This window comes from Phytophthora infestans, genomic scaffold (assembly GCF_000142945.1).
Source record: "Phytophthora infestans T30-4 supercont1.21 genomic scaffold, whole genome shotgun sequence".
Taxonomy (NCBI): Eukaryota; Oomycota; class Peronosporomycetes; order Peronosporales; family Peronosporaceae; genus Phytophthora; species Phytophthora infestans.
In genome coordinates this window covers 70,444-96,947 of record NW_003303738.1, presented here as the reverse complement: position 1 = coordinate 96,947, position 26,504 = coordinate 70,444, and the positions used below count along the sequence as shown (strand labels likewise).

Here is a 26,504-nt window from a genome sequence, read left to right as displayed (position 1 = left end):
TAGAGTGTAGGGGTCGAGTGAAGAATAACCAATCAAAACGATTTGCGACTCACGATCTTATTGGGGTGTCTGCTTCAACCTTAACCCCCCCCGTACTTATAGGTTGTATTTGACGACATGTGACCAAAAGGGGCACCAGGTTCTGTTTTTCCACATGTTGTATATACAACATGTTAAAGACAGTGAAATGCACAGGGTTAGGCTGAAAAATGCACAGAACACGCACACAAAACTCCTCCGATTTGTCACAAAGGTTGCTGACTCTCGCCTCGTGTAATCCACCGATTTCCCACCCGAGCGCAGCACAAAGTCAACGTTGTTTCCTCCCAAAAACAAACGCGTTACTTACTACTAATAGTTGTTGATTTCTGCTAACCACTTTGGCGCTGAAAACATTTACGCTCATCTGTCTCCCAACGGAGCGACGGAATGCGCGCGCTTTAAATCTGTCCGTAATAGAGCTCGCTCTAGCACGGAGTAGGCCTCTCGTTGTATAAGTTGTGTGCCTTGGAGTCTTTGGATCAACGCGCGCTCCGCTTCCTCCATCTCCTTAACCTTTTTGCGATGTTCTCGAATCTGTCGTTCTTCAGCAATAGCCTTCTTCATCAGTCGTAGTGCTGCCACTTCATCGACTTGCTGACGTTCCTGCAGCTTCTTCTTTTTGAGGGCATCTTCTTGTCGTCTGATCGCCTGTCGCTTGGCTCTCGCGCCTTCCACTTGCAGCAATTGCAGTCGCTCACGTTCCGCTTTCAAGCGCTTGCTCTCGCTCTTCACCTGTTCTACATCTTGATACTTTTTCGAGATGATCTGAATGGCTGCGTGCTTTTTCTTAATCACCGACTCCTTCTTGAGGCCATTGTGCTTCTTTTGTGCAGATCGCGACTGTCGTTCGCGCTCTATTTGGTGCATCGACTTTTCTTCCTTCCGTTGTAACGTGGCTAAGCGCATTTCAAGGATTTCTTGTGCTCGATCTTTTGTCTGTGCTATCTTCTTCCACGCTTTGCACTCCTCTTGCTACCATGGAAACTGTCAGATAATTCCTACCGGTTAACTAACCAGCTCAAAGCGCACCTGAAGCAATGTAATGCGATTTTGTAGTAACTTGAGATCGCACTCTGCTTGCTTTCGCTTTGACTACCAAGATCAAATATCTGTTAGCATAATTAAAGAAAAAAATAAATGAATTCTATCGGACCTCAAGTAATCGACTTCGAATAATGGGAATGTTGGTCGCACTCTTTGCTCTAGCTTTCCCTGGCGTCTTAGTTGTATTCCCCGTTACAAGTTTCCCCCAAATTCCGAGTACAGCATGTTTCGGGATCGATTCTTCCCGTGACTCGAGCAGCAGACGCACGAGTTGATGTGCTCGTGCTTCGTTGGGTATACGCTCCAGCTGACGCACCAGCAGCTCCACACTCACTCTATCAGCAATGCAATATGTCAATACCTTGCTCTATACAATCTTGTGTCTACTCCACGTACTCATCGCCTGGAGATTCTTGAACTCGCTGCAGGACGCTGGCCACAGACTGAGGAGCCCAACTCTCGGTATCATCCCCATTTGGTGCCTGAAATCGCGCAAATTGCGTCGGTTGGTCTTCCTCGTCACTCATACAGCGCGTAATTTCTCTCGCTTCCGCCGTGTCCATTGTTCCCATTACAACAGGCCTCAATAAACACCACCCACGTCAAGGTGTCACGAGTGTAGCCATCTTTCACGAAAGGGTGCGAGCTCATCTTCCTAAATTTAAACAAATTTATGTGTACCACAGTTTCAGCTGACGATTGGCTGAAAATGGTTTTATCCAATTACGGCACGCTTTTGCCTCCTGCCAGCCATTTGAGTAACATTGTATCATTGACCAGCATGGGTCCACGCAAGGGAGGAGGCAAGAAGAAGGGCAGCCGTAAGCGCAAGGCCAATGTATGGGACGACGCTGAACCAAAAGCCAAAGGTGGCGCTGTATCCAGCGGAAATGAGGGCAAACCGCGCAAAACTGGGTCCATGATGGGCCAATGGAAGTCGCAGAAGATTGCGGAGCGAACGAAAACGCGTAAATTCTTCTCCAATGTGGGCGAAAAGAAGACAATGCAACGTGAGCAATACGAGAAAACTTGGGACCGCACAGCCAATGCAATTTACAAGAAAGATAGCGAAGAAGTAGGGCAAGAAGCAGAAGTAGAAGAAGATGAATCGCAGAGTGAGGACAGTGACAGTGACGACGAGAACGTTCTTAACAAGAAGAACTCGATATTTGCTGAGTTCGTAAACACCTTCAGGACGTCTGAACCCGTTGAAGAAGAAGACGATGATGGAGATGAAGAAGAAGAGTTTGAAGAAGTGTTGGTGGATGAGAACGGTCAAGAGATCGAAGAAGACGATGATGAAGAAAACGAGACGGCTGAAGAGATCATCGACGATGTTAAAGAAGACGAGGAGCAGGTTGCATCAATGGAGAAAGATGACGAGGAGCAGCTTGATGAGAAAGAAGAAGACGAACACGAAGACCCTTACCGTCGTCGCTATCTCCTAAGCTCCTTTACCGAACAAGATGCGAAAATAATTAACGCCCAGACAAAAAAGTTCGCCAGAGTATCAATACCGACTTTGCAAGATGACGCTTACGACGTCACCTACAGGGCTGGCGCCGAAGAGGTCCGTGGACTTGACGGTGTAGTGACGACGCCAGAGTGCGCGGCCAAGCAGAAGCCGTACGTGCGTTCGAGGCTGTTGGCAACGTGGAAGCAGCGTGGATTGGACGCTGAAACGGTGTTCCCGAAGGGATCAGTAGAGTATACACTCTCGCAACAGATGGCAGTGTATACAGACGTATACTTCGCTGGCCAGACCTACGAGAACACGGCCAAGTTACGTCAACTGAGTGCCATGCACGTGCTGAACCATGTGCTGAAGGCTCGTGACACTGTCACACGTAACAATGAGCGTATCAAAAAGCAGAGCGACGAGGAGAAAGAGTACCGTGACCAGGGACTCTGTCGTGCCAGTGTCTTGGTGTTGCTGCCTTTACGCAGCTCTGCGGTGGCGTTTGTGGACCAGCTACTGCAGCTCTTGCCCTCCAACGTGGATACTTATCACAATAAGGACCGATTCGTCAGTGAATTCGGCAGTATCCCGGACGATGACGAGCCTTCCAACGACGACAAGAAGGAGTGGCAACGCGTGTTCGAACAGGGCAACAACGACGATTGTTTCCAGTTAGGAATATCTTTATCCCGCAAGGCTGTGCGCTTCTACAGCGAGTATCACCACGCCGACATCATCCTCGCGTCTCCTCTTGGCCTGCGTCAACAACTCGGAGATGAAGTGGCCGAGTTGGTCGACGCACAGACCAGCGACGACGTCAAGTTGTCCAGCGACTTTTTGTCGACCATCGAGGTGTGTATCGTGGACTCGGCCAGCCTCATGGCCATGCAGAACTTGGAGCATCTGCGCACGGTGCTGCGTGCTACGAACCTGCAGCCCAAAGAGGCGCCTAACGCGGATTTTTCTCGAGTTCGCGAGTGGAATTTGGCCTTCTTGGCCTCGTACTTCCGACAAACTATTGTCTTTGCTCACGGCGCCGAGCCTGCTCTCAACGCGCTGGTGAACAAGACTTGTCGCAACATCTCTGGCGTCGTCAAGTATACACGTCGATACGACGCTGCGGATGGCTCCGCGTCCATCTCCCGCGTGGTGCCGCAGGTAAAGCAGATCTTCCAGCGTGTGGATCTCGAGCACTCTGGACGCCTCACAGCGGCGCACGAAGTGGAAATCCGCTTTGCGTACTTTAAAAAGCACGTGTTTGACCCGCTCCTGGACCATCCACGGAAGCACGTGCTGATCTTCATCCCTTCCTACTTTGACTATGTGCGAGTGCGCAACTTGTTTAACGACACGATGAACAAGAAGCTGATCCGCAGTGTGCAGTGCTGTGAGTACACGACCAGCAAACAGGTCTCGAGAGCGCGGACGTCTTTTTACCACGGCCACTGCCACGTCATGCTCTACACGGAACGGTTCCACTTCTACCACCAGTACCAGATTCGTGGCGTGCATCAGCTCATCTGGTATGGACTGCCTGTGATGGGCGACTTTTACGCGGAGATGATGAACATGCTGCAAAGTAGCGACTCAGCGGGACAAAGCGACGATGGACTTGCTGATAGTACGGACGGCAAGTCTTCGATCGCATTATTCACGCGGCTGGATTTACTGAGAATGCAGCGAATTGTGGGCAATAAGCGCGCAGAGCGCATGTGCCAGGCGAAGGCGGCCAAGCCGACGTTTCTCTTCTGTTAGAATCATATTCACTAGTCAACTTTTTTTCCCTCAAATTTTTTTGTCGACACATCAAAATCATTTTTATATAATACGGGCATTATAACCTTCAGTCCACCGTAACTTTTGACAACCATTGCTCAACCTGATGAGCGCCTCACAATTTGCCTAACTTGATTAACCTTGTCTGTGTAGAGCAACTTGCCGGTGCTTGATAGCAAGGTCAAGGCTACGAATGGGGTACTTCGCGCTCCTAGAATGAGTGCAGCTAACACTGCTCATTCTGGGAAGACATTATCAGCAATGACAGCTTCAAATACGTGCTATCCTGCACCGTGTAGTCTCGGAATTCATTGTATTGAAGTCGAAAACTGGCAACGCTAATTAGATCACGCTATTAAAAAAAATGTTTTCATCATATCCAGGTCGCCTCGCTTTTTTAATAAAATGAGCGCTAGACTAAATTCTACAGAGATGTAATCCCTCCCAGCATGAGCGTAGTAGATCCACAAAAGCTCGCATCCCTCCTTATATCGTCGAATCTCAAGAGGAAATCTGTGAATCACAATTTATTTTTGATAAACAACTCTCTCTTACTATCTTCTATTTTAAGAAATATTTAGGGCAATCTAGTTATGTTTAAGAACATGGTGTCTTGATTATCAGGAGCATTTTGTGCAGGTTTAGATCGATATTATGAACGTTTTGTTCGCCTAAGGGTTTGCGGTTGACTTCAGGGTCGTGAAATAATAAATTTGCTCGTAACTTTAAGGTGTTGGGGTTAAAAGAGTCGATCGTGTACATGCAATCAAAAATCGGTTTGAGAACAATTCCTCGTCTTGTCCCGCATTTCTTGCTCAGTATCCCATTGATTTCCCGCCAGCAGGCAACAAAATGTCGAAGTACTCCAAGACGTACCTCGCACTAGCCCCCGTGGCTGACCCTACTGCTCGCGAACACCTACTGCATGCAGCTGCGCCTGCGATAGATGCTGGAACTCCGATCAACGATGATTTCCTATTGAGCGCCAGGATCGAACGACAGCTACGTGAAATTGAAGCCCAGCGCGGAATGGTGACACGCCATGAAGTACTCGCTGCCACAATCCGCGAACACGCGATCCTGATGGAACATGCTGAAGTGGAGTATCCGAAAGCTGTTGCGCCAACGGTCATGCCGTCAGCCCAATTGATGTAAATCTCGGCGTGATAGTCACTGCGCAAGAAACGAAGCTACACGACGCAAGACACTGAGATTATACAGAATAACAAGGCGTATTAGGATTATACTTCTTGCAAAGATACAACATTTGCTGCTGCGTTTCTGCAAAACCTTTCGATTTTTACAAGTTACCAGGAACTGCTTTATTAATCAACTAAAATATTACTTTTATCTTGTAATCAAAAATAGTAACTATGTTTCATTGAAAAATAAATCGATACCATCATGTGGTCCACACTTCGCCTCATGGCCACAGTCTGCCATTCATCGACTGTCGGGCAACAGGAGCATGCTCCGCATCGCTTGCTCGCTCTCGAAGGCCGCGCGAGCATCAGCAACACCCTTTCGCTCGCACCACCCTTCTGTACAGCTCGCTACTGTTCTAACAGCGACTCTTTGCAGCCCCAACTCGATCTACAAGCCGAGCTATGCCCAAGTAACCCACTGCATTCCTTCCCAGCGTCACTTCTCATCTAGCGCCGTCGAAGCAGAGCTCCAGAGCGTCAAATGGCCGTCAGATTTAGCCAAACGCGTGCACCGACGGATGCGTAGTTTCCCGCGTAATTACGAAGCCAAGGAGCTCGTAGTGGAGGCAGGTATGAACCAGGCGGAATGGGCCATCGCAGCCGCTAGTTTTCGCAAATCCTTCCTCTCCGAGCCATCCAAGTACTTTAAAAACCAACAAGAACTCTTGGCCTTCGGACGGGTACGAGAACGCTGTGTGTTTTGGCTCTTTTTGCAGCTCTAGAAGCCGATACATTAAAATATCCTGTGATTATGTAGGACTTGGACGACGTCAAGCGCCACAACTCCTTCATCTTCTACCCGTACTTTGTGGACTACGCCAAAGCCAACAGCTATCTACCCACCGACCAAGACAACGACAACGTCTTGTCTCTCCAGCAACTCACTGACTTGAGACTACCTCACGAAATGTACCCATTCGCCACAGCAATGAAGCGGAAGATCATCTACCACGAAGGCCCGACCAACAGTGGCAAGACGCATCAAGCGCTGGAGAGACTCAAACAGGCAGGAGAAGACGGAGGCATCTACTGTGGCCCTCTCCGTCTCCTGGCACTCGAGATCTTTGAGCGTCTGAACGCGGACGGCCTGTACACGTCTCTCGTCACGGGACAGGAGAAGAAACTCGTGCCGTACTCGACCCACGTGTCGTGTACAGTCGAGATGGCGAACATCAACCGCCCGTGGGACGTGGCTGTGGTGGACGAGATCCAGCTGATCGGCGACCCGCAGCGTGGGTGGGCGTGGACCCGCGCGCTCTTCGGCCTGCAGGCGAACGAGATCCACGTGTGCGGCTCGGGGGAGGCCGTGCACCTCGTCAAGAAGTTCGCAGAGACTACGGGGGACGACTTTGAGCTGCGGTCGTACGAGCGTCGGTCTCCTCTGGAGATCGCTCCGACGCACCTGGCGTCCTACAGCCACATTCGGTCGGGCGATTGCGTTGTGGCCTTCTCGCGTCGGGACATTTTCCAGATAAAACGGGACATTGAGGTAAAAACAGGCCAGAAATGTTGCATTATTTACGGCCAGTTGCCGCCTGAGACGCGATCGCAACAAGCTCGGCTGTTTAACGACCGTAACAACGACTTTAACATCTTGGTGGCGTCCGATGCCATCGGGATGGGGCTCAACCTCAATATCCGACGTGTCGTGTTCGCCACGGTCAAGAAATACTCGGGCAGCAGTGGCGGGATGATCGATATCCCGCCTTCCCTGGCTAAACAGATCGCTGGTCGAGCAGGTCGATACGGTAGCGACTTTGCGTCCGGCGAGGCGACGTGTGTGCTGGAAGAAGACTTGGAGTATCTGAAGGAGTCGTACGACGAGGTGCCGACGCCCCTGACGTCTGCAGGCCTCTTCCCGTCCTCGGAGCAGATGGAGGAGTTCGCGAGACAGTTACCGGGAATTACAGATCTAGCCGACCTCGTGGACAAGTACGTCATGCTGGCTCGACTGGACGGAGACTACTTTATGTGCAACCACCAGGATATGAAGGACGCAGCGACCTTGTTGAGGGAGACAGAGCTCACGCTGTCCGACAGATTTACGTTCTGTATGTCGCCTGTGGGGCTGCGTAACCCACTGGCGCGGAGGGTGTTTCTAGAGTACGCCCGTGCGCACTCGTTGGGGCAGAGTGTGAGGCTGGATATCTACCTGCCAAAGTACGCTCCCAGGACGGCGGAAGCGCTGGGCGACGTGGAGATCAAGGCCAAGATCATTGATCTGTACTTGTGGCTGTCGTTCCGCTTCGAAGATACGTTCGTGGAGAAAGATCTGGCGCTGGAGCTGAAGACGCGCGTGTTGGAGCTGGTGGAGCAAGGGCTGGTGAACACGACGTACCACCGAGAAGACAAGAAGACGCGCTGGTCCAGTGGGGCTGCGAACGGCCGTCGCTCTGCGTCACGAGGCCAGTTCGACGGCGATCGCTTCCGACAGCAGACGAAGGACGGGGACAGTAGACCGAACTGGAGGAGAGACAAGACGACGCGGCAACCAGCACAGGCGTCGAGGAGAACGAATACGCAGCGTGAGGATGGAGCTGAAGGCTTGAAGGAGACTGAAGACAGCAACATGTCGTGGGTTGCTCGCATGTTTGGTACCTCTAAATAAAGTTAAGCCTCGAAGGAGCAATAGACGCAAATGTATCCAAGTTGTAGGTGGTTTCAGTGCGTCAAAATTTTTAGAGGTGAGTCAAGTGCTCATCCCATCCCGAGTTTTGTTGCCTCTACATGTAGTACTTGGCAGCTTTGGGATGTTGTTTGAGCTTTGAAGTGCTCGACATCTTCCGAAGTAAGAGGCATTTTTTTCTCGCGTTGGAAATAGCGAGTTGGATGCTGCGAGCCGTTGTGGGGTAGTCGACCCATGGGACGCTGACGAAAGGCACCCAACTCGCGGGGCCATTTTCCGATCGACGAGATGCCGTCGCTCTGGGGTTTGCGACTGGGTCGCTACGATCCGACGACTTCCAAGCCCTCGAAAGGCTGGTGCAACGACGTCCCGTACGACGACAGCGACGCCGAAGCCGAGTGGGAGGAATACATCCGACGTCAACGCAGCCTCGAGAGCAACCAGCTCGACAATGCGAGCTTCAAGACTGAAGACGCAAGTGAAGAAGCCATTGACAACGAGATCGAAGAATCCACGCGTGAAGTGTTCGAACAAGACCTGGACGCGGACACGTTTCACTACCAACTGGAATCTCCCGCTTCTCGTTTTCTGACGTTGCCTGTTCGAGTGACCTCAGAGATTGTGTCTGTAGACGATGAGAGCGTGAAAAATAATGCTGTGGCAGATGATAACAACGCGGAGGATACCGAGACGGACGCCATTGCTGCAAAATACGTGACGCCGGATCGACTCGATGAGGTGGACGACGATTTCGATGACGAGATCTTTGCCTTGACACCGGAAACGTGTCCGAGTCCGTCGGGATCTCCACGCGCAGTGTTGCCTAAGGTGCCGTTGCGGATATTTGTTGCCACTTGGAACATGGCTGCAAAAGACCCTTTTGCACATCGAAGACGTGGACAGTACATTGGCGACGTTCTGGCAGCTGAAACTTTACGAGAATTGTTGCCGCTAGGGTACGATATTTACGCTATTGGCACGCAGGAGAAGGTCACCAAGCATTTACATGCTGCTGTACTCGCACGACTCAACCAGCAGCCGGTAGCTAGTTTACAGAATACTGAGCAAATGTATCAACGTCTGGAGTTGACAGCAAAACGAAGATGGCTACATAGTCGACGACGACGAGAAGACGAGTGCCAGCACTGGCGGACGTATCAATCGTCGGACTTTGGTAACGTTAGCTCTGTAGGATTGTCGAGCTTCTGTACCAGTGAGCTGCCTTGCGGTACATACAGTCCCAACGCGAGTTTTTGCTGCGGAGACGTGCCCTCTCCTCAGTCACCAGGGGATACTGAAGACAGCGACGCAGGTTGTTCGTGGTGGAACAAAGAGACGGGGGAGAAAGAAATTCGAGGCCGCGGTGACCACGCCTTCATCCGTCGAAAGTCCACAGGGCTCGCTGTATACTACGCTAGTCATCTGCACGGCCAACTTGAGGTCGTGGCAGCAGGTTTACACAAGTTCACGGGCTCAAAAGGAGGAGTCGCCGTCACAATTCGTGTGGCAGGAGACCCGCAGACTCTTACTTTTGTCAACTGCCACCTCGAAGCGCACAAAATTGAGCGAAGAAGAAGACAACTGGACAAACTTGCTCGTGCTCTCCCTAGGTCTCTGGAACTCAATACCACGCTTGCCAAGTGTAGCGACCACGTGGTCTGGATGGGAGACTTTAACTATCGGATCCAGGTGCTGGAAGGCAGCGAAGTGCTACACTATTTGACTGCCGGTCGGTTGCAAGAACTGCACGACCACTACGACAGTATGACCGAAGACTTAAAGCACGTGCCCGGTCTAAAATCGTTCCGTGAACCGGCCAAGTGGCCTACATTCTACCCGACGTATAAGAAGGTAGCATCGCGATCACGACTGCCTCTGAGTGGCTCTACCACCGGAACGGGGCGAGATACGCGGTGGGCTCAGCACGTGTACCAAACTACCTATCGTGAACCGTTCTACAAAGGTGGGAGAGTCCGAGAGCGTGTTCCTGGCTGGTGCGACCGCATATTGTATTGCTCTCGAGCGGATTCCCCATGGGAAAACTGCTTTAAGGTGGAGCAAGTTGAGTGTTCGGACTCGAGTCTGGGCAGAAGTAGTTTTGGTTCGGACACTGTACGAGATAATTACCGGGCGCTGAACGACGAGCTGCGCGGCAGTGACCACAGCCCTGTTTCGTGCACTTTCCTCTGGTCGGTGCAGCGCTAGATTTCATCGCTAGAGCGATACAAGTACAGCCAAGGGTCCACTAGGGAAGAAATTGGGAATGTTGAAGTGGAGATGGCTACATTTCTGAACTTTTTGACTTGCAAAATACTACTGTAATAGTGACGGGCAGTCACTGACTGCCACAGAGGACTTGTTGACACGTGAGTCATGCATGACTGAAGTCACCGCAAAGCAAACTGTTTTTTTTTTGGCAGATGCTACTGTCCATGCGCCGACTGTATGCTTTTACCATGCAGCCACGCCAGTACGTTCTGCGTAATTTATATCCCTACTGAAATCAAGTATTTACCGCCGATCGGTTTTTCACCGCATCAAGTTGCTGCTAAGTTGCATTGTCAATTTTGTAGTCCATGTATTGAGTCCACGTATAATCCATAAATCACCCGTGCATTAGCCATGAACACGAACACAGGTAACGTTAGTATTATAGTCCATGTATCGAGTCCATGCATTGGTCAGATATCCTCCGTGTATTTAGACTCAAATTAGATGGGTTAGTTAGATCTACCATGGAGCACTAGCTGAAGCATGTGAAAGCGCAATATCGTGAGACCTTTTGGAGTTACATCCAGCGCAATGCTATTGTCTACCATTCGCCAGAGTCGTAGCATTACGAAGAAACCACAGTTGTGGCCGTCCGTCTGAATTGGCGCGTTGATGGATACAACCTCAAAGTCGTCGCTCAGGGTTTTCGCCAAATCCCAGGACAGTCGATCCAGCACGGTCTTGTAAGTCCTCTGGTTCATGGAGTCATAATAAAGGACTCGAGTTCGCTTCACATCTACTGCAATTCCGCACCAGTGCGAATTTCCGACGTAAACCGGGATCATAAGGAGGTCTGCCTCTCCCACCAGCTCTTGCGCTTTTTTCTTGAGGGATTCATTCATGCCCTCGGCATTTCGCCCCGTCACCGTGCTCTCAATCCTTAGAACACGAGCAGTAGGGTTTGTTGCACACAGTCTTGTGCAGAAAGCATGTATCAAGGCGTCGTTCGCCCAGGATGGTGGCTTCAAGCGGTATAGCATCGCGTAGTGATACTCAGTGGCCTCGATCACAATTGTGCTCTGTGGGTTCGATTTCGCCACTTGGTTTACCATGTTTTCCAACACAGGATGTTGCACTGAAGGTATGGTGCTTATCACGTTTTGAAGCAGCCAAGTGCAGAATTTGACACCTTGCTCGCATTGGTCCTTCATAGTCGACAGATAACACATTGCCTCAATGTGGGCTCGTGAAAATGTTCCAATACCTGAAATTTGAACACATTCTATCTCCAGGTTTTGTCCATGAATCTCCAGGTCTTGTCCACGTAATTGCGTGTCATCACTTTCAGCTTGCGAAGGCTGGCTCTGGGTGAAGATCTCGATTGCAGTCTCTCTTGTGTTCTTCACTGGAAGAACGGAGAGGCACTTGTCCAGGAGCTTCTTCGGGCGAAGATAGAACGCGTTGTCGCTCAGCACAGGGGCGCTCTGTCGAACATACTTCGGTTTCTTGTTACTCGCTCTATCCCACTTGGTAGGAATTGGGCTTACGCGGTCTAGCGTTTCCTGGAGTGTCGGTTTCTCCCTTTGTAAATCTTGAGCAAGCTGTACTAGAGTAACTTCCCCCATTTTTCGGCGATGCTCCTCAGACTCGTTAAACAGTGCCCGTTTCTTCTTGTCTTCGGCCTCGCGCTCTTTCGTATTTAAACGAGGTCTTCCGGTCTCTGCAGCCTTCGGGTTCAACCTGATCGACAGTTCTGTTGGTGATTTCGTGTCTTGGTCATCGCCATCAGTCTCCACGAAAGGATTCGAGTTTGTGATTTTGATACGCTTCCGCTGTCTAATGTTCGCCCACTGTTTGAGAAGAAAATCAAGATTTTCTTTGTACTCGTCCTCGTCCTCTATATCTGCCAGTTCGTTGCAGATTGCTTGTGTAGCACTGAGCGCCTGTCTGTACTTGGTCGCTGCATCGAGTGCCTTCCGCTTTGTTTGGCCAGGCTTGAATTCATTTACAACTATAGGTCTAGGCATCTGCTCTAGCTCTGCAGGATGTAACCACCTGTACACATTCGTATCGAAGGGAATGCCAGCACGACATGTTAATTACTGGACGAAACATGTACGATGCATGGATAATACATGGACATCGCCATAGGCTCAGCTACTCACCGCTCATGGATCCGACTCAATGGAATGACACTTCCGGACACCTTTTTCCACTTTCGGTAGGCGATAGCATGCTGACAGGGTAAACGCATAGCACACGCGAAGGAACACGAACAGCTCCAGTTTGACAAGTCCACATAATGCTCCTTGTGTTTTCCAGATACCACCACTTGGTACTTGATCACATGAAAGAAGCAGATCAACACACGCGCCTTGGGGAAGTACTTCTTCAGTACGCGAATCTCGTGCAAGTCTTTATCGACCATGATAACTTGCACCTTTTCGCCGATCTTATCATCTACCCGCAACAGGTGATCTAAAACACGTGACATGTGCCAGTCGGCATTTCGTTCGATGAGCGAATGTTGAATTGACCGTTATCGTCAATGACCATCAAAGTACACAGTTGGTAGTTGTACCTAGAACACACGAGCAGATTGATATGAGATAAAGATCAATAGATGAACAATACATATACAATAACCTAGACAATACATAGATATAACCTACCGGTTGGTCTTGTGAGTACAATCCACTAGCAACAACTCGGGGAAGCGTACGGTCATGTCTCGCTGGTGCCTCGAAGTCATGCTCATGACACCGGAGTGCCCAGCGTCAGTCTCGTCCACAGTCGCCACGTTGCCATCCATCGCTGCAAACTCGGTAAGTGCTTGTGCGCAGGTATCATCATCGTCGCGTCCGCCTCGAAACTCGGCCTTGACACGCTGGACAATGTTGTCCACGTCTTTCTTAACCAGGCTTTCCCCTTTGTCAAGCAGGTACTCGTAAAATCCAAGCGCGCTTGCGACCGTACTTCACCATTTCGCGCACGGTGGACCTTGTCTCAGAATCCTCCAACTTTTGGTTCTCTGCGTAAGTTTTTTTTTAAGTGGGCGGGACCCACGACGTGGTTGTGGTGGTAAACCCCGTTCTTCACTCGAAGCAGCCACTGGCCTTCCTCTTCCACGACTTGAACCACGAGCTGAAAAGGACACCCAGTGCCACGAACAAACTGCTTCGGCCGCACACCTGTGCTCCGATCCTTCGTCCGCCACCCATGCGTACAAATATATGTGCGCTGGTACGTTGCCCACTGGGTCGGAACGTATGGTACGTCAAGACCTTCTCGTGCAGCGACAGTTTTAGCCAACCGCTTGTTCCGCAAGTCGCAGCTCACAGTCATGGAAACTCGGATGATCTGCCGCATTGAAGATGCGTACTTCTTCAAATAGACCGCCCAGTCGGCCCAGCTTGAGTGAAGGGCTTCCGGGGCACAAACAGGCACTGGACAATCTGAAATCTGGACGCTGCATGGACGTTCCGCATTGTCATGCCCGACTCGTCGGAGTTCTCAGAGCCTTCTGCAGAGTTCGTAGGAGCGGAAGGAGCAGCATCTGACGCCTCTTCGCTCGAGCTAGCCTGTTGAGGGCACGTAGTTAGCAAAACCGACATACGTATAAGATCAGGTAGTTATGCAACGCACCTCTGGCTGACCTGTCGCGGTTTCTGAGGCCGGTGATGGCGGCGTCGGCAGTGAAGAGGGCGCGGGAGGCTCCAGTGGGGGAGTTTCAGACTTGCTATCCGACATATCGGAGCGGGGGAGGGCGGCAACGACGTGCACAGCGACGACGGTACCGGAAGCTCCGGCTTATCGAAAGTGAAGTGAGTGGCTGTGGTAGCCCTCAAAATCGTTGAGAAGCATGGACATTTTACATGCATAATACATGTATTTTACACAACCCGTAATTTATAATTTTCAGGTCGGTAATTTTACAGCCTGGACAATACATGGATGGCCACCTGGACAATTCATATACCTGTACTCAGCGCATGGACGATAGCATTTACGTTTTTTTTTCACCTGAGTTGCAAGAGGTGCTGAGAAAAATATTATGCTACTGGTCTTGCCAGCCATGAAGCGTATGTGGTCGTTGGACTCTACAAAATCCATTCTGCCCGACCCTCCAAGGTGATACATTTGATCTGCATAGTGGAAGATAACTAGGCTATCTTAAACGTTGGGGCCAAAACTGATAACTGCGATCTGCGCGCGACTTGCACCGACAACAGGCTGGCGTCGTTGCCTTGCGGCAAGCACGAGGAGGCGAGGTTGGTCCTCCACCTTTCTCCATGACCAAGCGGTGGTCTTTACCGTCATTATGTTTGTCAACTTCCAGGGCACGCTCTCAAATACAAGGTGAAAATTTTGGCATCGCTGCAAAAAGGTTTCCTTTTTAATTAGCAAAATTCGGTGATTACAAATTCTTAAATACTGAATCCAAGCCTTTTTCTTTGCCTAAAACCCTGTTCTGTTATATTAAATTTCGTACCTATCTTGTTTTGTGACTGCCTCTGTTCCCACCCTAGCCACGTCTGCTCACGAGCAGCTGTGCGAAATCCAGTCAGTTATGCTCTAGAATCTTTAAATATGTAAAAACCATTCATTTATCATGTCAAATCATCTAAAAGAAGCCATCACTGTATCTCTATATTTCGACAATCAGACTCCACACTCTCCGCACGTCACTTCTCCTGTAGTGGCGTCGAAGGCAAAACGAGCGCGAGGAACGAGCTCTGAGGCGACCTCCTACAGGCGCGTACACCCACTTGGCATCCGCGCGGGCCATAGCATTCTCTTCCTGCTTCTCACACACACATCGCGGCCACCATGATTATGAAAAACACCCTTTTGAGTACGTGAAATTTCCACTCGCTTTTGCCCTGATCTGGCGAAACTAACGCGTTTAATTGGCGTTATTTGCAGCGGTGTTCCTCTCCCTCGTGTCGGTCGGCACCGCGTTCTACGCGATGGTCTACCCGGCGTGGTTCCAGCAGCACTATCGCCGCGATGGCAACAACGTGTATCAGGGATACGGACTCTTCGCGTTCTACTCTACCAACAGCCTCGAGTCGCCGTTCTACGCCTCAGCCACCGTGTTGCAATATTCGGATTTTTGCGTGGAAAACTACACAACACCGAACTACATGTTGGGCGACGGCGTCGACTTCCACGAGGTGCTCTGCGGCAAGCGAATGAAGTCGGTACAGGCCACGACGGCCACAGGCGCCGCCATCTCCGTGGTGGGGCTTCTCACGTCCATCGGAGCAGTCTTCAACCCGTCAGCCGGGTACATGGAGCGCGTTGTGTCGTTTTGCACTCTTGTTGGCTGTGAGTGAATTAGTTTTTTTAACTTTTTTTGCCAATTTTGTGACAAAACTCTAACTCTTTTTCTTATTTTCTGTGATCATAGCGTTACTTTTGGCGATATCTTTAGTTATTTGGGGCGCACTATTGCAACAGACACTGTACGAGACTGACACCATCCACTCGGCGTACACGAGCTGCAAGGCAAACAACACCAAGTGGCATTGCTGGTTCTATGGATACAGTTTCTGGGTGTGTCTAGCGTCGGTTATTATCCTATCAATTACCGGGTACTTGAGCTCGGCAGGACGCGCCGAGAAAATCCGATACTTCCGCAAGGAGTACGAGCGGGATCTGGCAGTTGCCATGCAACAGAGTATGGATAACGATGCTCACGCCCATACACAATTTGTACGCACGGAGTCGGCGGGAGGCTTCGGAGTGAATGCGACGCAACAAGCGTACGGACAGGCGCCCACACCCTCGCAGCAGTACAACCCCAACACGGGACACCCCTACACAACTCCACAGAACATGCAACAGCAACAGCCTTATGCCAATGTGTATGGCAACCAGAACGCGGCTCCGAAGCCCATGGGATACCAGCAACAAGTCAGCAATGTCCCGTCATTGGCAGCACCCTCGACGACGAATAACCTCAGCCGGACAAACAGCAACGAGAGTGAGGCAGTGTATCCAAGTTATAGTGATCGACGCAAGAACCATTCGCTGCTGGGTCGACAACCTAGCGGTGGCGTCGTGTAAGCATTATATTGTACGCACTCTTTTAGCTATGGACAAGTTTCGTCTTGGGTACAAAAACAGAGTTTCATCTTCTACGCGATGCAAGACGAAGGTGACTCGGAAGCTGTTGGCGTGTGACTTTTATTTTGATTTTAAGTTTTGAGCTCCCGGGGCATCGAGGAAGAAGGACAGGGCGAGTAGAAATAAAATACAAGAACGTCTTCACCAAGGAAACTCTTTTTTTTTTTTAATGGCAGTTTGCCACCCATCGAGCTTTGATGGCTGCCTTCTGGAATTTGTTGCTGCCACAGTTGGCTTTGCATTTTCGTTTTTGCTTTATCCAGACAATTCTTATGCTTGCATACTCCAGAACGTATCGCTCCTTGACACCTGTGGCCGATTCTGATGCTCGACAGCGATTGAAGCACGCTGTTGCTCCTCCAATTCCTGAAGGCACGCCACTCGATCAAGATTTTCTCTTCAGCGCCCGAAAGGAACGTCAACTACGAGAACTTGAAGCCCAGCAAGGAGCCGTGACGCGCCAGGAACTTTTCGCCGCAATCATCCGAGAACACGCCATCCTTAATGAACACGCTGCAGCCGAGTACCCACTCACGATTGCTGCTGTTCTCGGACCAACTACGGATACAAGTCAGCAATGAGAAAGAGCTTTGTCCACGTTCGTAGATGTCGCTCCAGTTTCAACCTACTCGAAAGCTTAATCTTTTAGTATCAGCACTTTTAACTTGTCGCGGATTCGTAGACACTTGTGTATTTTGCACAACCACAGTTTTGTCGATTCTTCATACCACAGATCAAGCCCAGAATGTACGCGAAGACGTATCCTTCTCTGACTCCAGTGGCTGACCCTGCTGCTCGGCAACGCTTGCAGCATTCCACTGCGCCACCAGTTCTCGCTGGATCGCCGATTAAAGAGAAGTTGCTCATTTGCGCCATCACAGAACGGCAGTTGAGAGAGATTGAGGCTCAGCGTGGAGGATTGACTCGTCGCGAAGTGCTGGCAGCAAGTATTCGCGAGAACGCGATATTGAACGAACACGCTGCAGCTGAGTACCCGACGACGTTTGCTGCTGTTGTCACTCCTGGAGTGAACCTGCAGCCGCAGAAGTAACTGCTCAAGGCAACGAGATAATCTGCAATAAGTTGTTTCAGAGTATTCTTACTACAGTTCTATCGGTTGCTTGGATGTTACTTATGTGTTGCTTCTATTAATTGGTCTTACTCGAGCATTCTGCACCTCGTACTACATGTATTAGTATTTTACTTCGAGGTTGTGATTTCTGGGTCTGGGTGCGGATTATATCGGAGTACAAAAAGGATGATCTTCGAGTACATGCTCAAAAAGGATGGTTTGCGAGTACAAATGGGAAAAAGGGCGAGTCCATGGCTCGAAAAGGATGAGTTGCGAGTTCCCGATTACACGGAGAACACTATTTATGGCTCACTAGGAAACGCTATTTACGGATATGTGGTGCACCCCAGTTGATGCCTGTCGCAACCAATGGCTGCCTGTGACTGCTGGTGGCTGGCTGTGGCTAGCGATGGTTGGCTGTGGCTACCGGTGGCTGGTAGAGGCTGCCGGTGGTTGGTAGAGGCTTGTTGGGGCGAGTAGTGGGTTTCCTGTTGCTGCCTTGGTGTTCAGTTGTACTCTCAAAGTCGCCATGTCGGAGGCGTTCGCAGTCATCGACGATGGCGCGGGTTCCCCGCCTCCAGCCGACGAGCCCAGCTTTACCCGACTGTCGGTGCATCAATCCCACGAGGACGCGCTTCGGAGGCCCAACTGCTCTACCAGTCACTCTACCGCGTTCAAGTACTCAACAGCGAGCATGACCCGTTCGAGGTGTCTCCAAAATGGAGTGCAGACGATGTACGTACTTGATCTCATCTCAATCCCACATGGCAGCGACGGTTCTGACTGTTCTTTATCTAGATTCGAATGGTGCGTCAGTGCTATGTGTGCGATTGCTCTGAGTCACGCCAGTCAGGATGGATGTCGCGACGATGGCGCTCCTCGAGAAGATCAGCATCGACGCGTTGTTGAGTGTGCTGCCAGTTCGACGACGCCCGGGAGGTCAGTTCAAATCCCGCGGCGCGCTTGCCCGCACGCGGTTCAACAAAAGCGACGCGCGGTTCTTCGGTGTCTCGCACCTGGAGCAGCTTTTCATGGCAAGCCCCGCCGCGCCAACACACTGGCACATGACCAAGGAGTTTAGTGTGAAGAACAGGGGGCAAGTGCTACGTGAGCATGTGCCTGGACATGTCGACCGTTGGCTCGAAAATGGCGGTCGCTATCAGTGGAAGGTCAAGTTCTCAACCGGAAAAGTGGAGCTTATGGACGTGGAACAGCTCGCAGCTGCTGTCGCCTCCAGTCACGCACTAGGTATGCGAGTCATCCCATAGTCTCCGGTGACACTGACCAAACTTGTCGGTTCTTGCGAATGTACTCAGTGATCCACCTTTATGATGCCATACTCGCCAATCCACCTTTTTCCCAAATTGTACTCGCAAGTCATCCTTTTTGTGTGTGTACTCGGAGATCATCCTTTTTGTACTCGCGAGTAAGCTTCCCCCCTGGGTACTATGGCACTGGTATCTCAGTCGGTGTCGGGTTTTGTAGACCTATGCACCGATTGGACGACACCAGGGCCTTGCTACTGAAGTAGCATCTCGATCTAATTGACTAACACACAGTTTTTGTAGTTCCTGAGGGTGGCTCTTAACTACTGCCACGCGTGCCATGCCATGGCACTAGAAATTGAGCCATGGCATGGCGTGGTTACGAATAGAATTGACCTGCCACTGTGCCATCATGAAAACTATTTTTAGAACATACATTAATGAAAATAAACGTAGCATGGCACATGGCAATCGCCCCTTGTCATGACACTTGCAAATGCCATCCGTGGCACTTTCTGTCATTTCATTTACTTTAAACTCTAGCCCTAGCAAGCGCTCATCCAATCGGATCACAGCATTTCGTGCCATGGCATGGCATGGCGTGGTTAAGAACGACCCTGAAAGCGAGTTGTTATTCCGCGAACGCATGCTGATAATACACAGCTCGCGAAATGCGTGATTGATATCATCTACATTCTCAATTTGCCACAAATTACTGGCACGCTAAATATTTTAATGCTAAAAAAGAGAAAGATAACTCGACATGTTTAGGATACGTCCCATTGCACTCAAGTACATGTAGTAAAAACGTTTTTTCTTAAGAACCACTCTTCAAAATAGTTTCTTCAAAATCATTAGATTAGAATTTCATTCGCTATTAAAATTACGTACAGCATGCTAATGGAATCCTGCTCGCGACAATAATGTCGGGCGAAATGTTTTCGAGACAGACATGTACAATGGCGATTCCTTCACATTGACACGAACATCAAAGAAGCCGACGAATGCAAAGCACACGCTGTCACCAGACGAGATCGAGTCGGATAAGGTAACCCTTTCACTTGGACTGAATGAATGTTAGTGCGTCTGTCCGATGGAACCGGTGGATACGGTATCCTCGACATTCTTCTACATTTAAATCATCGAGCCACGGAAATGTTACTTCATTCAGTGAACATCTATTCGTTTCGACACACTCAGCCAGCACGACCATTCCAGTGGTCGATTGCCAAAAGCTGACACGTTGGCAGAATCTATCCGTTAACTGAAAATGGAACTACAACACACAATCGCATAAAAGATGGATTTGAACTGTTGCTTTTTCTCAGCTCCTTGCCACGTGTTGCAACTATAGCTGACACGACACATCGGAAGGGCACCACACACCCGAAAACAAGCCGTTTGATCTCCAAATTGCATCGATCTTTTTTTCATTAAACTCGTCGCACGCGAGCAACGGAAGGCGATCAGCACTTAACCAACCCGCCACACATCAGTGCCTGTTCACAGCCACACACACGTGTTAAATCCTGGCTGACCAGCACCTCGTTTTGTACTAAAAACGGCGAAAGTCGCTCATTCGAAAGGTCTACTAATAGTACGTTGCACCTCCCACAAGAACTGGTTGCGACCAGTACAGTTTCGACTTCGTTTCCACTATCCCAAGCGTCCACGAGACGGACGAGATGTCGCATTCATTTATCCTGAAGACCAGACTATAGCCAAAGGAATCACCATCGATGCAAATATGGGACCGCCGTGATAAGACGGCGTTGCGGCATGCTCCTTGGGCGGCCGAACTTCAACGTCAAATGCCAAAGAATGCAACTCGCTCGCATTTTATATGTCTGACATCTTCCAGGAACTCACGAAAAAAAAAAAAACGCTATAGACAGAAACCGACTTCACTTGTCTTCGCTGGTTTTTCTTCATTCAATTTTTATCCATCGACAGGCCACGCCACCTCAGGTGGATCTCATCATTGTACGACCCTGAATTTGGATTTCGAACACTGAAATGGCCCCATACGACCATCCCCACTCCTCCCCGTCGCTGCTTCAAGGCCTCCCCGACTCGCCACTTGTAAGAAGTGAATATCACATGTACCTACACCCCCGCCAGCCATTTGTTCGCTACGAAGAGCGCATGAATAGCCGAATTCCAAGCCAAGGCCACGTTGACAGACTCCCCGGCATGGCTTCTTTGCTACGACGACACAACGCTATGCAGGCCAACGGCCTCATCTCATCTGTACGTGACCCTAATTACGAATCGGATCAACGTCACTCAACCGTTAGAGAGTACTGGACACCACCGCGTCAAACGGCGAGTGTGAGTGCTGCCATCTCCCCGGAACCAGAGTGGTTGTCGTTGACTACCACTCACAAGAGTGGCAACAGGGGCACGAAATCTATTGAGCACATATCTAAAACAAGTCTGGGAGGGAGCAAGACGTCGTGTCCGACTTTGCGAGTACCTGAACGTGTTCGTGGACTAAGTGAGTCACGCCCGAAGACGTCGCGGTATCTGCGCGAGATCGATCGACGACGAATCCTGATGCGTATCGCTCAAGGTGAGAAGCAATCAGCGCTGGCAAAAGAGTATCAGGTGAGTCGGGCTGCAATCTGCAACCTCAACAAACACCGCGCCGAGGTACTTTCACGCAACCATGAGCACCCTCTGGCGAAGCATCCGAAGCGGAGAATGCTCTCGAAGACGAAACGGCTGAAAACAGTGAACAGCCAGGCGAATGAAGCCTGCACTCGACCAAGCTTGTAGCCACCGCAAAGTAGTAGTTTAACGGCACTTATCTATCTACAGTTGGGTACGAGTTCGTACCAGACGATTTTTTAAGGTCTGCACCATTAAACAGCGCGGAGTAATCATTTAACCGACCTACCATTGCGGCATAAAAGACCCTAAGAGTCGACAAATAAAAAGAAATAAAAGTGTCTTGTGCTTCAACAAGGAGGCAGCTATTGGTTACTGCTCAAAGTCCTCAAATATATGTAGCTCCGACTTTTTCCACGTCCACCTGACTCCTTCCAACTAAACTTTACGCGCCTCAGGTACGCGAAGTTGCACACGAACAGCATGCTGCCCCATCATGGTGATGACCGACTGTTTGTTCTGCTGGAACTCCGCCCTGCAACACAAGTATAAGAAATAATCAACATGAAACTCCAACAAAATAAAAATAAAAAATTAAACGTACTGCATTTTCTTGATGTCGCGCTGGGTTTCCTCCTCCAGAATGCTCGGGTCGTCTCCCATAAGCTGCAATTACAACAATAAATTATACGTCCTTCTGGACCTCATTCCGTTCTCATAATATCGGGCTAAGTGTCCCTTACGTCAGTGTTGCCATTCATCTGGAACGAGCGCTCCATTTGCTTGCGGTAGGCTGTGATCTCCGCCTCCGCCTCCAGTTTCGCCTGCTTAAGTCGCTCACCGCGTTCTAAAACTCACAAAAAGCGCTTTACAACTTCACAAAGGCACAAATCTGAATGGCAGGTTGATGCGCACCTTGACGTGCCTCGCTGATGATCTTGGAGGCCTTAGTCTCGGCCGCCATCAGCTCCTTGATGCTCTGGTTCGCCGCCATGGTCGCTTGGATCTTTTTGTCGTTCTGCAAAATAAAGGTTCCCTATTAAACAATTACATATGATTGGTAGATACCTCTAAAGTGCGATATGCCTGACTGAATATATTTTTATCAGATCTGTTTAGAAATGCTATTTTTACGGACAAAACACTGCAAACTCTGGAATGGAAGCTTCGTTCGCTGGACCCCGAGTCGGAAGCTGCCGTTTACGACACTTAAAGACTGTAGTTTAATGCTACGAGTCTCAGTGCAAATTCGGGTTGACCACGTCCACTTTTTCCCACTGCGAGAGCAACGTGACGTCGTTCTCGAGGTCCGCGATGCAAGCCTTGAGCTTCTTGAGCTCAACCGGGTCGAGTTTGCGTTGCTTGCTGAGCATCTCCACGCGATCTGCGTATCGCTTCTGCCACATGTTACTGTACGTTGGGTCCTGCAGCAAACAGGGTTAAACACCAATGCCACGACCCGCTACAGTTATTTAGTATCAGTGCTCGCACCTTCTTGGTGATGCTGGAGTAGAACGAGTTGCCTAGCACCGCCGTGAAGCCGATGAAGTACGTGATAGGCTCCATGACGTCCCATGAGTACACGTCCCACACGCAGTACATGAGTGCGCCGTAGAAACCCGTGAGACCCGTAAGTCCGACCCATTTCTGAGCATTTGGCATGCGACGAGCAGCCACGTGCACCTCGTTCTCCACTTGCTGCAGCTTCTTGAGTTTGCTGTTCAGCTCGGACAATTGGCGTTCTTTCACTCGGCGGTCGTGTTTGATGTTGTACAGCTCCGAGTCCAGCGCGTTCTGTAGCGTCAGCACACTCTCCGAGCTCTGCAGTAATGACAGACGCCATTTAGCTCAGTGCCTCATTTAACAGATAAAACAAATAGTTAAAGTACTCACGTAAGGCCGTAAAATCACCGCGTTCTCTAATTGAGGATTTCGAGACCGATCAAAGTGCACCACGAGGTTCCGACGTTGCAGTTCCCGAAGCCATTTGGTCGCCACCTTCTCCTCCGCTCCGGCATTGTGACACATGCGGTAGAACTCGTGTAGCGGCAACTAAAACTCACAAAACCGATAAGTCATCTACCTCAAACAGCAGCTGCCTCATTGAGGTTTTGTACTCACAATGAGTCGGGAGTCCCTCTCGATCTCCGCCTTAACAGTCGCAAAGGCCACACTCTCCTCTCTGGCCTTCCGGTCGTCCATGGCAGCGACATCGCTCTCAACCAGCACGTTCACGTGGTTCAGTCTCAGGCAAAAGGCCATGGACGTGAGCTCGCCCAAGCGCACAGTGCGAGCAAGCTTGGTGCCGTCGGGTGTCGCTATTTCCACGGCCTTTAACGAGGCATCGGCGTGTCGCACCGCCTCAATTAGATCCTGGACACTTGCGCCCGCGTCATCCAGTCCCAACCGCGTGAGGCCTTTTACCCCCGGAAGTGGCAGCAACACGTCCAGTTGTCCATGCGAGGTGGCGGCGTTCCGAACACTGATTAGAGGCGACGTCGAGTCGTGTGATGAGGAAACGGACGGACCCGTCTGAGAACGCTCAGTAGCACGAGTACGGAGAGATCCCGTGCTGGAGTGGAAGGAGGCGACCGGGAAGCGCGCACACGGAGCACGTCGCAACAGAGACCGGAGAGATAGCGACGCCATTACGGAGGAGACTGACTGTACTCAGGACGTTAAGTGAAGTGACGATGGTGCGATCTTGATTAAGGGACCGGATAATCATCCGGACAAAACTGATTCGTACTGTATACTTGTTATGCGCAGGCCTTCCGAATAATACATTGCAGTGAAAATAAAATGGAAATATTAGTATGGAATAATTTACTTTTCAGTTATAATGAAAATTTTCAGTAACGTATTTTCGGTATCGTCATAAATTATTTGTAGCCCATGCTTCACAAAACTGCCCAATCCCAGCTAAGCAAAACTGAAAGCCAACCACTGTTTGGTTGGTTGGCAAGTCCTTGGGCGTGCGTCGAGCTCAGTCCTCCTCATTTTCCGATTCACCATGTCTTTGACAGCTCCCTTCACTAACAAGCAAGTCGGTGACTTCTTCTTCAAGCCCGTTCTTGACAACCAGGATAAGCCGACGGGATATTTTCGCTGTCGCTGCTCCAAGATTCGCAAACAAGACAGTAAAACTGGCTACACTAACCTGATAAGCCACATTCGCGCACAACACTCCAGCTATGCAGTCGACATTGCCAGCAGTGGGCGTGCCAGTGGCACCCTGATTGGGTTCGTGGACAAGAAGAGTCAAGTCATCTACAGCTGGATTGACTGGATTGTGAAATGCAATCTCCCATTCAGCTATTCTCGACAACGGGACGGTGGCTAAATATGCTGCTGTACCCACGATCTCACCAGAGACAGCTGAGAAGTACATGGGCTTGGTAGTGAAAGCGCTGGAGAGCTACATTTCAGGCATTCTCCCTAAACAATTTGGCATTGTTTGGGATGGATGTTTGTTTCAATCGGAGCATTATGTGGCAGTTTTTGGGGTCTTCGGCCATGACAGCAAGATGGAGAAGATCCTGCTCGCCATGGCTCCTCTTGTGGATGATGACATCGTGGACCATTCTGCTCCTGCTCACATTTCTTTTCTCCAAGCAGTGTTGGGCTACTTTGGCTGACGTGCTGTACATCGTCGCGGACAACTGTCCCACGAATGGGTCCATCGCTGCAATCATGAAGGTTCCTTTCGTGGGATGTGCGAGCCACCGCCTTAACTTGGCTGTCATGAAGTACATGAAGAGCTATGAGGATCTGCTGGACAAAGTCCAGCTCTTGATGCGTAAATTACGCAGTCTAAACGCTTCGGCTAGTTTGCGGTGAGTGCAGAATGTATTTTTTGTATTTTCGGTAATTTACCTAATTGGATTTTGTTTTGGTAAAATTTAGAAAAAAACCGAGTTGAGGCCAGTTCTCCGTCAAACAACACGGTGGCCGTCAACGTTTAACATGGTCCGAAGCTATTTTGATTTAAAGATGCAATTAATGCCATGGATGACGCCACGACGGCGCTGATGCCGTCGCGGCGCGAAATAAACCAGCTGAGGGGGCTTCTTGAGGAGCTGAAAGCATTTGAATCCTCCTCGAAGAAGCTCCAAAGTGCCGACGGGTTGTCACTTCTCGACGTACGAGACACTTTCGACGCGCTGATCGCCGAACATCCTGGTGTCGAGGGGTACCTGGGTTCGGACGCAGGTATCGTCCAGCAACCTGAGTTCGAGGATGCCTGTGTTACCGTGCTCACCGAAAAGGCTGATAATCTCACGGAGTCTCAGCGCTCACTGCTCTTACCGTTCGCTTCTCGCGTTGCGACGCCACAATTGTCGGAGGGCAAGAAGCTTGGGTTTGCGGACCGAGCGCTCAAGGAACGCAAACTACAACGTGAGACGCCTTGTGAGTACCCAGAAATTGCGGTAATCCCGCCGACTTCCAACATGTGCGAGCGGGTTTTTAGTCAAACCAAACATGTCATGGGAAACCATCGCCAAGGACTGCTCCCTATCAACCTCGAGATAATACTGTTTCTGAAGGTAAATCGCCACCTTTGGAATGTGAAAACCGTCGCCGATGTCGTTAATGCATCCAGATGAGATGTATCTTGACAGTAGTGGTGTGATATTGCTCTAACCATAACAATTACGTATTTTTTAATATCAAATGTTTCCCTGCAAGTACTGATTTCACGAAAAGGCAAGAATCTCATTGCAGTTGTATTATCGGAAGGCCTGGTTGTGCGTAGTGCCGTCAAGAGCGCACAAGTTCCCAATCACCTCGCCACCTGGAGCTCGCAATGGAAACCCGGCGTAGAATTTCACCCCGAGGTCGTCCACGCAAGGCATTTTAGCAAACTGCATATCGCGCTGGGGATTTTTGATCACAAGAGGTTTCTCAGCATACACGGAATGCATACACGGAACCTCGTTACGCGGTAGACGACGAGCTTCTGCGGGCAGATTGTCGGAGCCAATGGGATGTCTGCGTGTGTGACTTTGTTTGCGTCGAACTCGTACTTGTAGTCTCTCGTACGGTCACTGACGTCACACGC

General features: G+C 50.2%; 9 protein-coding genes across 9 annotated transcripts; 6 read left to right on the top strand and 3 right to left on the bottom strand.

The window, feature by feature from the left end:
• Positions 1-402: 402 nt before the first annotated feature.
• Positions 403-1,708, bottom strand: PITG_11797 (uncharacterized protein; the record flags this gene model as incomplete). The annotated part of the gene is made up of 4 exons (XM_002901250.1): positions 403-1,014; positions 1,072-1,134; positions 1,196-1,421; positions 1,483-1,708. 4 exons carry the CDS (start codon positions 1,611-1,613, stop codon positions 403-405), a joined length of 1,032 nt encoding a protein of 343 aa, XP_002901296.1.
• A 159-nt stretch (positions 1,709-1,867) lies between these two features.
• On the top strand, positions 1,868-4,300 carry PITG_11796 (digestive organ expansion factor; the record flags this gene model as incomplete). The annotated part of the gene is made up of 1 exon (XM_002901249.1): positions 1,868-4,300. The coding sequence occupies one exon, from the start codon at positions 1,868-1,870 to the stop codon at positions 4,298-4,300; it is 2,433 nt and encodes an 810-aa protein (XP_002901295.1).
• Positions 4,301-5,173: 873 nt separating this feature from the next.
• On the top strand, positions 5,174-8,134 carry PITG_11795 (ATP-dependent RNA helicase SUPV3L1, putative; the record flags this gene model as incomplete). Its single annotated transcript, XM_002901248.1, has 3 exons — positions 5,174-5,472; positions 5,903-6,206; positions 6,284-8,134. 3 exons carry the CDS (start codon positions 5,174-5,176, stop codon positions 8,132-8,134), a joined length of 2,454 nt encoding a protein of 817 aa, XP_002901294.1.
• Positions 8,135-8,440: 306 nt separating this feature from the next.
• PITG_11794 (uncharacterized protein) lies at positions 8,441-10,451 on the top strand (the record flags this gene model as incomplete). The annotated part of the gene is made up of 4 exons (XM_002901247.1): positions 8,441-8,669; positions 8,760-8,779; positions 8,891-9,315; positions 9,391-10,451. The coding sequence occupies 4 exons, from the start codon at positions 8,441-8,443 to the stop codon at positions 10,355-10,357; spliced, it is 1,641 nt and encodes a 546-aa protein (XP_002901293.1).
• A 421-nt stretch (positions 10,452-10,872) lies between these two features.
• On the bottom strand, positions 10,873-14,113 carry PITG_11793 (SUMO protease, putative; the record flags this gene model as incomplete). The annotated part of the gene is made up of 6 exons (XM_002901246.1): positions 10,873-12,418; positions 12,529-12,841; positions 12,901-12,944; positions 13,036-13,338; positions 13,805-13,944; positions 14,009-14,113. The coding sequence occupies 6 exons, from the start codon at positions 14,111-14,113 to the stop codon at positions 10,873-10,875; spliced, it is 2,451 nt and encodes an 816-aa protein (XP_002901292.1).
• Positions 14,114-15,064: 951 nt separating this feature from the next.
• On the top strand, positions 15,065-16,644 carry PITG_11792 (uncharacterized protein; the record flags this gene model as incomplete). The annotated part of the gene is made up of 3 exons (XM_002901245.1): positions 15,065-15,218; positions 15,290-15,694; positions 15,777-16,644. 3 exons carry the CDS (start codon positions 15,194-15,196, stop codon positions 16,433-16,435), a joined length of 1,089 nt encoding a protein of 362 aa, XP_002901291.1.
• A 123-nt stretch (positions 16,645-16,767) lies between these two features.
• On the top strand, positions 16,768-17,076 carry PITG_11791 (uncharacterized protein; the record flags this gene model as incomplete). The annotated part of the gene is made up of 1 exon (XM_002901244.1): positions 16,768-17,076. One exon carries the CDS (start codon positions 16,768-16,770, stop codon positions 17,074-17,076), a length of 309 nt encoding a protein of 102 aa, XP_002901290.1.
• Positions 17,077-17,240: 164 nt separating this feature from the next.
• Positions 17,241-17,546, top strand: PITG_11790 (uncharacterized protein; the record flags this gene model as incomplete). Its single annotated transcript, XM_002901243.1, has 1 exon — positions 17,241-17,546. One exon carries the CDS (start codon positions 17,241-17,243, stop codon positions 17,544-17,546), a length of 306 nt encoding a protein of 101 aa, XP_002901289.1.
• A 4,232-nt stretch (positions 17,547-21,778) lies between these two features.
• Positions 21,779-24,119, bottom strand: PITG_11789 (uncharacterized protein; the record flags this gene model as incomplete). Its single annotated transcript, XM_002901242.1, has 9 exons — positions 21,779-21,977; positions 22,047-22,108; positions 22,186-22,289; positions 22,358-22,460; positions 22,511-22,532; positions 22,721-22,866; positions 22,934-23,263; positions 23,354-23,494; positions 23,564-24,119. 9 exons carry the CDS (start codon positions 24,089-24,091, stop codon positions 21,881-21,883), a joined length of 1,533 nt encoding a protein of 510 aa, XP_002901288.1.
• Positions 24,120-26,504: the final 2,385 nt, after the last annotated feature.